The sequence below is a fragment of the Felis catus genome, chromosome A1 (genome assembly GCF_018350175.1).
Source record: "Felis catus isolate Fca126 chromosome A1, F.catus_Fca126_mat1.0, whole genome shotgun sequence".
Taxonomy (NCBI): Eukaryota; Metazoa; Chordata; class Mammalia; order Carnivora; family Felidae; genus Felis; species Felis catus.
Window position 1 is genome coordinate 144,066,710 of NC_058368.1, and position 14,198 is coordinate 144,080,907.

General features: G+C 33.9%; 1 protein-coding gene across 3 annotated transcripts in view; it reads left to right on the plus strand.

Annotated features, from left to right (window-relative positions):
- Positions 1-13,733, plus strand: part of ZFYVE16 (zinc finger FYVE-type containing 16) — a 54,162-nt gene extending 40,429 nt beyond the window's left edge. For all 3 annotated transcript variants that reach the window (XM_006927816.5, XM_003981109.6, XM_019836033.3), the window contains 4 exons: positions 5,350-5,512; positions 6,353-6,458; positions 7,353-7,520; positions 10,968-13,733. In XM_006927816.5, the coding sequence (XP_006927878.2) occupies positions 5,350-5,512; positions 6,353-6,458; positions 7,353-7,520; positions 10,968-11,129 (599 nt within the window). In that variant the 3' untranslated portion in view covers positions 11,130-13,733. The remainder of the gene's footprint in view (positions 1-5,349; positions 5,513-6,352; positions 6,459-7,352; positions 7,521-10,967) is intronic.
- Positions 13,734-14,198: the final 465 nt, after the last annotated feature.

The following is a 14,198-nucleotide window of genomic DNA, read 5'->3' on the forward strand; positions in this document are numbered from 1 at the left end:
CAGTTTGTTCTCTACACTTAAGAGTCTGTTTCTTGGTTTATCTCTTTTTTTTCTTTCCTTATTTGTTTTGTTTCTTTAATTCCACATATGAGTGAAATCATGTTGTATTTGTCTTTCTCTGATTGACTTACTTTGCGTAGCATTATACTCTCTACCTCTATCCACATTGTTGCAGAGGGCAAGATTTCATTTTTTTATGGCTGAGTAATATTCTGTGTGTGTGTGTGTGTGTGTGTGTGTGTGTGTGTGTGTGTGTGTGTGTATCACATCTTCTTTATCTGTTTGTCTGTCAGTGGACACTTGGGCTGCTTCCATAGTTTGGCTATTGTAAATAATGCTGCTTTAAACAAAGGGGTGCATGTATCCTTTGAATTAGTGTTTTTTATTTATTTTTTGGGTAAATATCTATTAGTGAGGTTATTGGATTATAGGGTAGTTCTATTTTTAATTTTTTGAGGAACCACCCTGCTACCTTCCACAGTGGCTGCACCACTTTGCCTTACTACCAGCAGTACACAAGGATTCCTTTTTCTCCACATCTTCACCAACCCCTCTTGTTACTTGTGTTGTGGATTTTAACCATTCTCACAGGTATGAGGTGATATCTCATTGTGGTTTTGATTTGCATTTGCCTGATGATGAGTGATGTTGAGCATCTTTTCATGTGTCTATTGGCCATCTGGATGTCTTCTTCAGAGAAATGTCTGCCCATGTCTTCTGCCCATTTTTAAATTGGAATATTTGTTTTTTGGGGTGTTGAGCTGTATATGTTCTTTATATATTTTGGATACTAACCCTTTATCAGAAATATCATTTGCAAATACATTCGGCCATTCAGGATGTTGCCTTTTAATTTCGTTGTGTTTACTGTGCAGAAACTTTTTGTTTTGATGTAGTCTCAATAGTTTATTTTTACTTAGATTTCTCTTGACTCAGGAGACATATCTAGAAAAATGTTGCTGTTGCCTATGTCAGAGAAATTACTGTCTGTGCTCTCTTCAAGGATTTTTATGGTTTCAGGTCTCACATTTAGGTCTTTAATCTGTTTTGAGTTTATTTTTGTGTATGGTATAAGAAAGTGGTCCAGTTTCATTCCTTTTTTTTTTTTTTTTTTTTTTTTAAGACAGAGCATGTGCATGCATGAGCAGGGAAGGGGGAGAGGGAGAGGGAGGGAGAGAATCATAAAGCAGGTTCCATGCCTAGCATGAAGCCCAAAGTGGGGCTTGATTATGCAACCGTAGATCATGACCTGAGCCAAAATCAAGAGTTGGATGCTTAACCAGCTGAGTCACCCGGGCACCCCCCCAGTTTCATTCTTTTGCATGTAGCTGTCCAGTTTCCCCAGTATCATTTATTGAAGAGACTGTCATTTTCGTTATTTATTCATCCCTCCTTTGTCAAGGATTAATTGACCATATAATTGTGGGCTTATTTCTGGGTTTTCTCTTCTATTCCACTGATCTATGTGTATATTTTTATGCTAGTACCATTCTGTTTTAATTACTACTGCTTTGTAATATAATTTGAAGTCTGAAATTGTGATACCTCCAGTTTTGTTTGTCTTCTTCAAGATTGCTTTGGCTACTCAGGGTCATTTCTGGTTCCATACAAATTATAGAATTGTTTGTTCTAGTTATGTGAAAAATGCTGTAGGTATCTTGATAGGGATTACATGAAATCTGTAGATTGCTTTGGGTAGTATAGACCTTTAAACAATGTTTGTTCTTCCACCCCATGGGCATGGAATGTCTTTCCATTTCTTTGTATCATCTTGAATTTCTTTTGTCAGTGTTTTGTAGTTTTAAGAGTACAGATCTTTCACTTCTTTGGTTAAGTTTATTCCTAGATATTTTATTGTTCTTGGTGCAATTGCCTTGTTTTCCTTTTTTTTAAATTTTTTTTGTTTATTTTTGAGAGAGAGCGAGCGAGCAGTAGCGGGGGAGGGGCAGAGAGGGAGACAGAATCCAAAAGCAGGCTTCAGTCCCTGAGCGGTCAGCACAGAGCCTGACATAGGGCTTGAACTCACAAGCTGTGAGATCATGACCTGAGCTGAAGTCAGACACTTAATTGACTGAACCACCCAGGTGCCCCTGTTTTTGGTGCAGTTGTAAATGGGATTGTTTCCTTAATTTTACTCTGTGTTTATTAGTGTATAGGAACACGACCAATTTCTGTACATTGGTTTTGTATCCTGAGACTTCACTGAAGTTACTTATCAGTTCTAGTTAAGTTTTTGGTGGAGTCTTTTAAGATTTAAAAAAAAAATTTTAATGTGTATTTATTTTTGAGAGAGGGAGAGAGATAGAGCATGAGTAGGGGAGGGGCAGCAGGAGAGGGAGACACAGAATCTGAAGCAGGCTCCAGGCTCTGAGCTGTCAGCACAGAGTCTGACACGGGACTTGAATTCAGGAACGAGATCATGACCTGAGGCAAAGTTGGACACTTAACCGACTGAGCCACCCAGGCACCCCTAAGATTTTTAATATATAGTATTATGTCATCTGCAAATAGTGAGAGTTTTACTTCTTCCTTACCAGTTTGGATGCCTTTAATTTCTTCATGTTCTTTAATTGCTGTGGCTAGGACTTCCATTACTATGTTGAATAAAAGTGGGGAGAATGAACATCCTTGTCTTATTCCAGACCTTAGGGGTAAAGCTCTCAGTTTTTCACCATGGAGTATGATACTGGCCTTTATTTCATATAAGGCCTTTATTAAGTTGAGGGATGTTCCCTCTAGACTTCCTTTAGAGAGGGTTTTTATCATAAATAGATGTTGTAATTTGCTGAGTGCTTTTTCTGAATCTATTGAAATTATTGTAGGCTTTTTCATGTTTTACTTTTTTGTGGTGGGTTTTGATTTTGCTCCATTTTTCAGGGCAGCATTTTGTCCTATGACCTCAGTCCTCTGACCTAAGAGTTGTTCATTTTCAGTTTGTTCAGTATTTTTCTTCTTGTAAGAATGGGAGTGACAACTTCAAGCTCTTTATATGTTGGAGTAGACACTAGATGTCAGTATCATTTTTTGTAATACCAGTTGGCTGGCTTTTGTTGATCTGAAGCTGTATTTATTTCTTATTTTTCAAGGATATTTTTGTTAGATTTAGAATTCTTTGAAAGTTTTAATCTTTTTTTTAAATTTTTTTTTTTAACATTTTATTTATTTTTGAGACAGGGAGAGACAGAGCATGAATGGGGGAGGGTCAGAGACAGAGGGAGACACAGACTGAAACAGGCTCCAGGCTCTGAGCTGTCAGCACAGAGCCCGACGCAGGGCTCGAACTCACGGACCGTGAGATCATGACCTGAGCCAAAGTGGGACGCTTAACCGACTGAGCCACCCAGGCGCCCCTGAAAGTTTTAATCTTCGTTAAAGATGTCATCTTGTCTATTGGCCTCCATTGCTTCTAATGAAAAGTCAGCATATTTTTTTACATTTGTTTCCCCATATTTAATGTGCCCTTTTCTCCAGATGTTTTCAAGATATCCTTTTTATCTTTGGTTTTCACCAGTTTTACTGTGATGTGCCTTTATGTGGTTTTCTTTATATTTTTCCTGCTTGGCATTTATGGAGCTTCTTGAATATGGGTCAATGTTTGTCATCAAATCTTGGGTACTTCCTACCATTTTTTTTTTAAATATTCCTATCTTTTCCTCCTGGGAGATATCTATATATTTTTATCTGTATATATGTATATGTATATTTATATCTGTATCTCTTTTATACCATCCCTTGGGTCCTTGATGTTCTGTTTATTTTTCTTTAATCATTTTTCTCTGGATAATTTTCATTGACCTTTCTTCATGTTCTCTGAGTCTTTTTTTTTTTTTTTTTTGCCATCTTCAATCTACTATTCAGCTTATCCATTGAGGTTTCAGTTTCAAGTTACACTTTTCAGTTCTAGAATTTCCCTTTGGTTTTTTTTTTTAGTCTCTATTTCTGTTAATATTTTTTTTAATGTTTATTCATTTAGCCCATATTTGCTTTTCATTCTTTGAAAGTTTTGCTTTAGGTCTTTAAATATATTTTAGAATAGATGTTTTCAAGTGTGTGTTTAATACAGCATCTTGGCTATCTATCTATCTCATGGTTGGTTTCAGTTGTTTAGAGGCTCATATTTTCTTGTAGTTCTCTCTGGTAATTTTTGATTATATACTTGTCACTGTTAATATGCTTAGAGACTTTAGATTCTATTAACTTTTTCTGAAGAAGGTTTATATTTAAGCAGGCATTTTCCTGGCAAATCATGTTGAGTTTGTGTAGTCTGTATTTTTCACTTTGTTAACAGATGGATCTGTGGAACTCCTAAGTTGTTTACAATCTGGCAGGACTCTTCTCCAAATCTGTTTTGCCTACAGATTTTGTAAGGGCTTTGGTTTTTGTTTGTTTGTTTTTGTTTTGCCACAGTGCAAGTTAATGAGATGTTAATAAGGTCTCTCTACTTTAGTTGGTCCAGAATGTCAGTATCTCCCAGCATTGCTTGGTTTCTAGTATCTCTGTTATGTTCCAAGCCTAATAGCTATTCTCTGTTAGGCTTCATCTAATCTAACTCGAATACTGTGTCCGCAATTCTTGTCCAAGGACTCAAAGGGATCCTTACACACAGTCATCTGGTGTCTCCCCCTTCAGTGCTTGACCCCAGATTCCAGGCTTCCCCAAACTTATCTCTGACTTCTCAGCCCAGTAATGGCCATTGTAGGTTTAATGGGTCACCATGCAGAAATTGTCTTGAAGCCTAGAACCTGGGCAATTGTGGGTGTACCTGTTGAGTTTTCCTCTAGGAATCACAGTATTACACTTCATGTTGTTCACTACCTGAAAACAATTACCTCATATATTTTGTCTAGTTTTATGACTGGTTGTTATGATAGGCAGTTTGGCATCAGTAATTTCATCATAGTAATGAAAATTCTTTCCATTGTTTGTTTTTTTTTTTTAAAAGAGGGGGGCGCTTGTGTGGCTCAGTTGGTTAAGCTTTGACTCTTAATTTTGGCTCAGGTCATGATCTCTTGGTTCATGAGACTGAGCCCCATGTCAAGGTATGTGCTAATAGCACGGAGCCCGCTTGGGATTCTCTCACTCTCCCTTTCTCTCTGCCCTTCCCCCACTTACACTCACTCTTTTTCTCTCTCAAAATAAATAAACATTACAAAAAGTTTAAAAAAGAATCCTTAACTTTGAAATACTTTTATTTCTTAGTAGAGAATCATTAAAATCATTTAACAGATGATACAAAGCTTGTATCTTGTGCAGAACATATTTTGATAGCAAATTTTATGGATTAGATATATAAATTGATATTTAATAAAAGGAATGAAACAACTCATGAGTGAAACAACTCATTTTTAGATGGCTTAATGGTACAAATAACACCAGAGACCATGGATGGCTTGCGACTAGCTCTACGAGAACAGAAAGACTTTAAAATTACGTGTGGGAAAGTTGATGCTGTAGACCTCAGAGAATATGTGGATATCTGCTGGGTAGATTCTGAAGAGAAAGGAAACAAAGGGTAGGAATTTTTGTTACTAAAATATAATTGATTTGATGGAAGGGGAAGGATAAAAATGCCCTGCTAACAAAATTAAGCATTTTATGAGTCAATATAGAATTATACCATTAATTTAAATGCCTATACTCTAATGAGTGGTCTTTTTTTTCAAACATGTGCTTAACCAGCCTCATGTATATTTTCTTGACTAGGATGCTATAAATTATTAAAGAGTGGTCACTTTGGGAGAGGGACAGTGATAAAATGTGCACTTTGTAGCAATGTGACCTTGATACCAAGGTTGAAAAAGGCAACATATTTTTTCTGTTGTTTGGTACCTATTTTTGTGAAGTAAGTAAAGGATACCCTTTGAGTGTTTATTCTTTTTTATGTTGATTCACCATAAATACAATAACTGAATTTAATAATATATACATTAGAAGCCGTATAGAATATTACTGCCACTCCTTCCTTTCAGTTATCCATTTTCTTGCTATTTTGGAGATTGGCTAAAGGGTCTATAGTACAGAAGGAAAAAGAGGGCTAATGCTGAAGGATTCCAAAACCAAGTTATTGAAATTCCTCAGACAGCTTTTCTTTTAGGAGACTAAGGCATTTTAAACCTCAGGTCTGTATTGGGCATATGAAAGAGTAGATATAATTTGCTACACAATCAAGAAATCTTGGTAAATGTTTTAATTATTTGTAAATATTATTTAAATATTTGTATGTAATGAGCTGTCTTACTGCTATAAATTTATAGTTTTCATGTATTTTTCTCCTTATTCAAATCTAATGACTCATTTCATAGAAAGCATTTTGGTACTAATAATACTACCATATTATGTTTTATTCTGTTAGTGTTATTAGTTCGGTGGATGGAATATCATTACAAGGATTTCCAAGTGAAAAAATAAAACTGGAAGCAGATTTTGAAACTGATGAGAAGACTGTAAAGTGTACTGAGGTAACTGAGAAAGAAGATTCCTTCCCTTTATATGTTGTGTTTGGATATGTTTTTTTTTTTTTTTTAACTTGGGAGATTTCTCATTGCAGCTTATTAACACTTTTTATATTACATGTTGAAACACACACATATTTTCATCCCAGACTGCCTTCTATATACCAGATTTGGATTTCCATAAGATTATTTCAGGCCTTGTATGGTACTGCCTGTACTCCCTGCCGGCTCATAGTTAAGTTTTGGCAGCATTGCCATCTTTGTATAGTAATATGTTATTTGACTGTATTATTTTCATTATTCTCTTATTTTATAAAAAATAAAATATTTTATAAATAGTTTATAATCAGCATTCACAATGGAAAATTATTTTTGCATGTTCCAACTTTAAATTAAGAGGATATGGAATTATAGATTCTCAACCCCTTAGTCTATGTCCATATTCTCCCTCACTCTACCTCCTGGGTCAGGCAATCAGTGTTACTCGTTTCTTAGGTATTCTCTGTGATTTTACAGAGAAACTATAGAGGACATAGAAACTATAGAATATTATTTCTTTGTATGATTTTTAACTTCATTAAGATCCTTACAGGAAGGTGATCTTATAGGGTGGACTCACGTGTACCTTTCTCTAAACTGAATTAACAGGGTTTTTGTTGCCACAGGTTAATTTTAGGTTAAAATAGCTAAGTCTTGCCATATTCCAGAATCTTTGGTTTTAAGCTCTTACTACTTACTAGTTACTAATGTGTGTATATATAGATAATGCTTTTAACTTGTGAATTCCATGGCACTAACACTGGAATTTTATTACTAAAGTTGAATTGAAAGTAGCAGTTGTATTTTTCAGGCTACCTTTAATCTTAATAATGACTTGTTTCCTAATTGTATACATTTCAGGTGTTCTACTTTCTAAAGGACCAGGATTTATCTATTTCAGCAACTCGTTATCAGTTTGCAAAAGAAATAGCCATGGCTTGTAGTGCTGCACTGTGTCCTCACCTGAAAACTCTGAAGAGTAATGGGATGAATAAAATTGGTCTCAGAGTTTCCACTGATACTGATATGGTGAGGCATTTTTTGGTAATGTATTTTTGAAATGAATGTATCATATATTAAATAATCAAAAGTTTTTTCTTTAACCTTTTATTTGGGACAAATGAGAACTAAAATTTGTTGAACATCAATGTGTACTACACATTGCATGTACATTATCATCTTTAACTCTCTACAACAGTGGTCAGCAAACTTTTATGTAAAAGGTGAGACAGTAAATATCTTGGGCATTGTGGGCTGACGGCTTTTACAACTAACTATTCAGTCCTGCCATTATAGTGCAAAAGCAGCCATAGACCGTATATAAACTAATGAGTTCACTGTGTTCCAATGAAAGTTTGTTTACAAAATAACTGGTGGGCCAGGTTGGCCCACGGGCCATAGTTCGCTGACCTCTGCACCATAGCAGTCCTACTTGATAAGTAGGTTTTTAATTTTTTAAATTCTGACTTTGTTCACATGATTTAAAATTACAGAAGTCTAAAAATGTTAAAAAAAAGGAAAACCTTAGTCTTTTCTTTCCTATGTTTTTCTCTAATGTGTCTTTCCTTCCTGTGAGTCTCCTTAACTACTCACACAAAATTCTTCATTTCTGACACTTCTGGTCACCAGATATGTAGAGAAACTACACCCACCAGCAAGTGGTTCTCAGACTCCAGCAGGATATCCAGAAATTCAACTCAATTTTGACACTATATACCCAGAGAGAGAGCATCAGATCCCATAGGTGAAGGGTTCATTCCTACAAGACTGTTCCCCCACACCCCTTCAGATGCTAATTATAAGCCCAGGTTGTCTGCTCTGTTTCTGAACAACCAGCTATAGATCAGAAATTCTAACAACCTCCTCCTTGGTTTTAATTAATTTCCTAGAGTGGCTCACAGAATTCAGGGAAACACTTACGTTTACCAGTTTATTAAAGGATATACACAGATGAAGACATAGGGTGAGGTCTGGGAGGTTCTCAAGCATAGGCACGTCTGTCCCAGTGAAGTTGGGGTATGTCACCCTCCTAGTGTGGCTGTATTAGCCAGCCTAAAGCTCTCTAAACTCCCCACTAGTGGGATTTTATGGAGGCTTTCTTATGTTGGTAGGATCAAATAGTAATGCCATTTTTAGCCCCTCTCCCTTCTCTGGACAGTTAAGGGTAGAGCTGAAAAATCTAAAGCTTCTAATTATGGCTTGGTCTTTCTGGTGACCAGTCCCCATTCAGGAACCCACCCAGAGTCACTTCCTTAGAGTAAAAGATACTCCTAGTGCTCTTATCACTTAGGAATGTATAAGGGTTTTAGGAGCCCTGTGTCACGGACAGTGTGAAATACAAATATGAGAACAAGAGACACTTAACAGTGTTCTTATCAATTAAGAAATTACAAGGGTAGAGGTGCCTGAGTGGCTCAGTCGGTTAAGTGTCCAACTTTTGATCCTGGAGCAGGTCATGATTTCATGGTGGGATGGAGTCCCGCCTTGGGCTCTGCATTGACAGCATGGAGCCTTCTTGGGATTCTCTCTCACCCTCTCTCTCTGCCCCTCCCCAGCTTGAGCTCTATCTCTCAAAACAAATTAAAAAAATGTGTGAATATATATATATATATATATATACCCACATATATATGTGTGTGTGTGCGTGTGTGTGTGTGTATATATATATTTATATATATATTATATATATATTATATATAATATATATATAATATATGTAAATATATATTTATATATATTTATTTATATATTATATATAAATATATATAAATATATATTTATTTATATTATATAAATATATATATTTAAATATATTTAAAAATATATATTTATATATATATAAAATTACTAGGGTGTCAGGAGCCCTATACCAGAAACCAGGTGTATATATATATATTATATATATATATATATATAATATATATTATATATATATAGTATATATAATATATATAATATATATATTTATATATATTTTTTATATATATTTTTATATATATATTTTTATATATATATTTAAATATATATATATAAAATTACTAGGGTGTCAGGAGCCCTATACCAGAAACCAGGGGGCAGAGAATGATATATATATTCTGTTGTCTCACAAGCGTGTATAATAGGACCATCTTTTCAAACATTTCCAGAGAGCAATATTCATGTTGTAGTCCATGTAATGGGTAGCCCCTAGAGATATTAACTCCAGGTTATAATGTAATGGTTCCCAGTAGAGTTGTATAAGATAATAGCCCTGGAAAGATCTCCTTCCCACTCTTGACTCCCAACCCCTATAGTCTATCTCCATACTCTTCTTCATCCTCCATTCCTGGTCATGCAGTCAATGTTAACCATTTCTATGTAGTCTTGATGAATTTTTGCATGTACAAGCAAATAAGTATATAAATCCTTTTTATTCCTCCTTTTACTCTTATTTTTTAACCTTGCTCTTTCAATTTATGTTTTAGAGATATTTCATATGACTACATACTCTTTTTAACAGTTGCATAGTAGTCATTTCTTATATAAATGTACCATAATTTATTTAACTAGTTTTTATGTACTGATTGACATTTAGGTTATCCACAATATTTTGCTTCTGCATAAGTGTGAGTATATAACATTCTTAGAGTAGAATTGCCAGGTGTAAGTTTGTACTCAATAGATATTACCATATTGTCTCAAACAGAGGTTACTACCACAATTTGTGTGAGAGAGTTCTTCCCCCAAATCTTTATCAAAGCAGTATGTAATCAAATTTTTGACTTTTACCAATTTTATAGGTAAAAAATGATACTCCAGTATTATTTTAATGTGCATTTCTGTTTCCAACATCCAGTATAATCAATTTTAAAGCAAGTTCTTCTAGAATGGTTAATCTAAACATGAATGAGTTCATATACTGAGGGTTTGCTTTTCTTCAGTCAGGATGTGTTATACTCATAGTTCTTTTGGAAAGAACTTCTACTTTGATCTTACTATTAAAAATTCCTTTTTCAAGTAAGCATCTGGTAATTATTTGTTTCAGTAGCCCAATTATTTTTTTTAGTCAAATGTATTAAAATGTAATTTTCACCAGCAACATTAAATTCAAATATTAAATATTTTTGCAACAACAAATTCAAAATAATTTTAAGTAGATTTTTTTTAATACCATAGGTTTTTATTTATAAGTCATGTTGGTAATTATTTAAAACCTTAGTTCTCTAGTGTGTTTACATGTGCGTTGAGAAGAAACCTAAAGTATGAAGTAGTGGTATTTAAACAATTTTCATGATGTCTATGGGAAAGACACTTACAACTTATGTAGCAGATAAAAGAATATATAGGAGATGTGAAACATTAGTTTATGAAGTATTTATCAAGTATTTTCTTAACACGCTTAAACTGATATTTTATAATAGTTTATATTCATCTGCTGAGTTAAGCAAGATTGCTTACTTTCTAGGGTTGACTTATCAAGATTTTTTTTTTTTCCAGGTTGAATTTCAGGCAGGATCTGATGGCCGACTTCTTCCTCAGCATTATTTAAATGATCTTGATAGTGCTCTAATCCCTGTACTCCATGGTGGGACCTCCAGCTCTACTAGTTTACCATTAGAAATAGAATTAGTATTTTTCATTATAGAAAATCTTTTTTAGTGAAAGATATGAGTAATATTATATATTGCAAACTAATTTGTTAAAACTAAATCCACTAAAACTGAAATGCCACAGACACTAAAAGTAAAGATTTGCTGTTTGAAACATGTAAGTTTTGCTTTTTAGGTAGGAAATGATCTTTTTAAATCATTAGCACAATATTTAAATCTCTAAAAATTTAAGAGACCCACAGTTTTTGAAGCTCTGACTTAATACAAGTTCTATAAAGACAAAGATTTTTTTCTGTCTTTAATAAATTTGTAGCATTTACTGTGTTATTTAAATGCAAAGCCAAAGTATCTGCACTTATGTATACCTCTTTATGCCAAGAATGATTTTAATGAAGGCTCTTTTCAGATGTAACCTTATGAGGGAAATAGCTGTTACATATGCCAGTTACATTGCTGGCTTCTAGAGTCTGTTAAAAATGAATTTCAATGGCACAGTTTCCAGATCTTAGTCTTATAATTCTTTGAATAAGGCAGATAACGTATTTGTATAATTGGAGTGGAGACCTACCTCCATGATTAGATAAACTCTGATTATTTGGATCAAAATCAGAATCTTGCCTTTTTTCTTCTCAAATTATTATATATATATATATATATATATATGGTTTTCTTTATTAAATGGGTATTCTTAAAATAATTGTGGGTGCTTCAGAATTTTGTGCTTATATATTTAAATACATTGTTTTTATAGCAAAAACGTGATTCAGTATATGTTTTATAAGTCTTTAATAATTTATAAATAGGTAATATTTTTGTATTGCAGTGCATTATGTTTTCTCCTTTCCTTCCAAAATATACCCCACTGTATTTACCACTTCTAAGAGTGATGGACAACAGGCCACATGACCCTTGAAGTAGTCATTATGTAGCAATAAATGAAGCCTGAAACAGGTTTTTTTTAACTTCTCCTTTAAACCTTAGAACTTTCTTGGCAAGTCTGCATATTTTCCGTGACACCAATGTACTAAATATACATTTTAATGAACTAATTACTTTTGCATATTTTATATTCTCTATATGGTAGTTATTTTTTATAACAGGATATTAACCTAAGTTAAATTCTGTGTGTTTGAAACTGTTACAGAACTTTCCTCTTCAAACAGCAAAATTGTAAGAAGTACTTTGTGTTAAAAAAAAAAAAAAGTAAAGGGGATATTTTAGTTAGTCCTATAATTTACATTATATAGAATATAATCATTATTTTCATGTTTCTTTTTTATTCTTATGTGGTATATGTTTTTGTATCAAAACACTCATTGTATATTTCAAGAAAAAAGAAAACTACACTAAATAACCCTGATGTAAGAAAAAAGACTTATGAAGCATCTCAACACTAAATAACCCTGATGTAAGAAAAATACTTATGAAGACCAAGTCAGGGTTATAACTCAGGATCTGAGTCTCAGGCTAGGAGAGACTGAGAATTTTATTCCATTGGTCATATGGTTCCTACTGAATCACATCTGTAGTACTAGCCAAAGACATCCTATGAAGGAGATTATCAGTCTCCTGGAAGTAGCTACTTCATAAGCAATGTAAAATGTTGCAGCTATTAAATAAAAAGGCAACACAAAGTAACCTGTGAAATTTATTGAAATGGTATAGGATAAAAACAATTGCATATCAAACTCAGTTTATGTTTTCTGTGTATACTGTGTGTTTATTTTGCAGTATAAATAGTTGCACAGTCTATGAATACTGAAATTACTTTAAAATAACAATTTGGTGCAGGGTGCTTCCCATGATATAGGATAGGATAGGATTTGGATTTGTTTTCATAAAGTCTCTACATTTAATAAAAATTGGAATAATGTGCCTTTGGAGGCACATTTTGAAGTGTTCTTTGTAGCTGTACAATATGTTTCTGAATGCCATTGTTACTTATTTGGTCATGTTCTTCACATTGGTACTTAATTTTGAAATTTTAATTTTTTTAAAGGTGAAGAAATAGAATGGTTCTTTGTATTCAGTCTGCACTGATCTGTTTTTGGTCTTACACCTTTTAGTATTGCTCTTTTTCTCTGAATTTTGAAGTATGAAGTAAAATCTAGCCCACTTGTTCTATGCAGCCACCAAGCAAACTTTGTGTCTATATACTTGCTATGTGTAGAGCACTTTATTAGGCTTCACTGGTTGACAGATGAATAAAATATTTCTGTCCCTAATGGAACTGAATATGTGAAGCAGATAATTAACAAAGTAAAAGTAATTGCTATAATAGAGATATGAGTCTTGACTACATGGTTGGAAAACAACCCAGGAGGATGGCTATACCAATAAGGAGAAGGTTACCTGAGAACTTGTTAGATAGTGGGCATTAAACTTGGCCAGGTAAGAGATAAAAATCTGAAAAGTAGGTAACATATAGAAAGACTAGACCTTCTCTTGTATGAATATCTCACCTTCTGATTTAATCATAAAAGCAGTAGCCTGACTATGGTATCTCAACTGCCTAAATTTGTAATAGCCTAGATTCAAATATTGTTTTATAAGAACAGAACTTTTCTTTTTTTAGTAGCAAGTATAACTTTGATAACTTGACTCCTATTTTAAAAGAAAATATCCTGAAATAAACCAGAAACCTACAAAACCATCTTAGGTTTTAATTTTTTTCTTTGTGATTAAAAAAATATATTTCAGGGGTGCCTGGTGGCTCAGTTGGTTGAATGTCCAACTTCTGATTTTGGCTCAGGTCATGATCTCATGGATTGTGAGTTCAAGCCTTACATCAGGCAGTGCAGAGCCTGCTTGGGATTCTCTCTCTTTCCCCTTCGCTGCCCCTCCCCCACTCATTCTCCCCCCCCCAAAAATAAACATTAAAAAATTTAAAAAGTTTCATAGATATTTATATATTATATATATATTTACACAGACACACATACATGATTCAAAAATCAGAATAATATACAAAACTTATCATTGTAGGGTCATCTGGGTGGTTCAGTCAGTTAAGCGTTCAATTTCAGCTCAGGTCATGATCTTGCAATTCATGGTTTGAGCCTCATGCTGGGCTGTGTGCTGACAACTCAGAGCCTGCACCCTGCTTCGGATCCTGTGT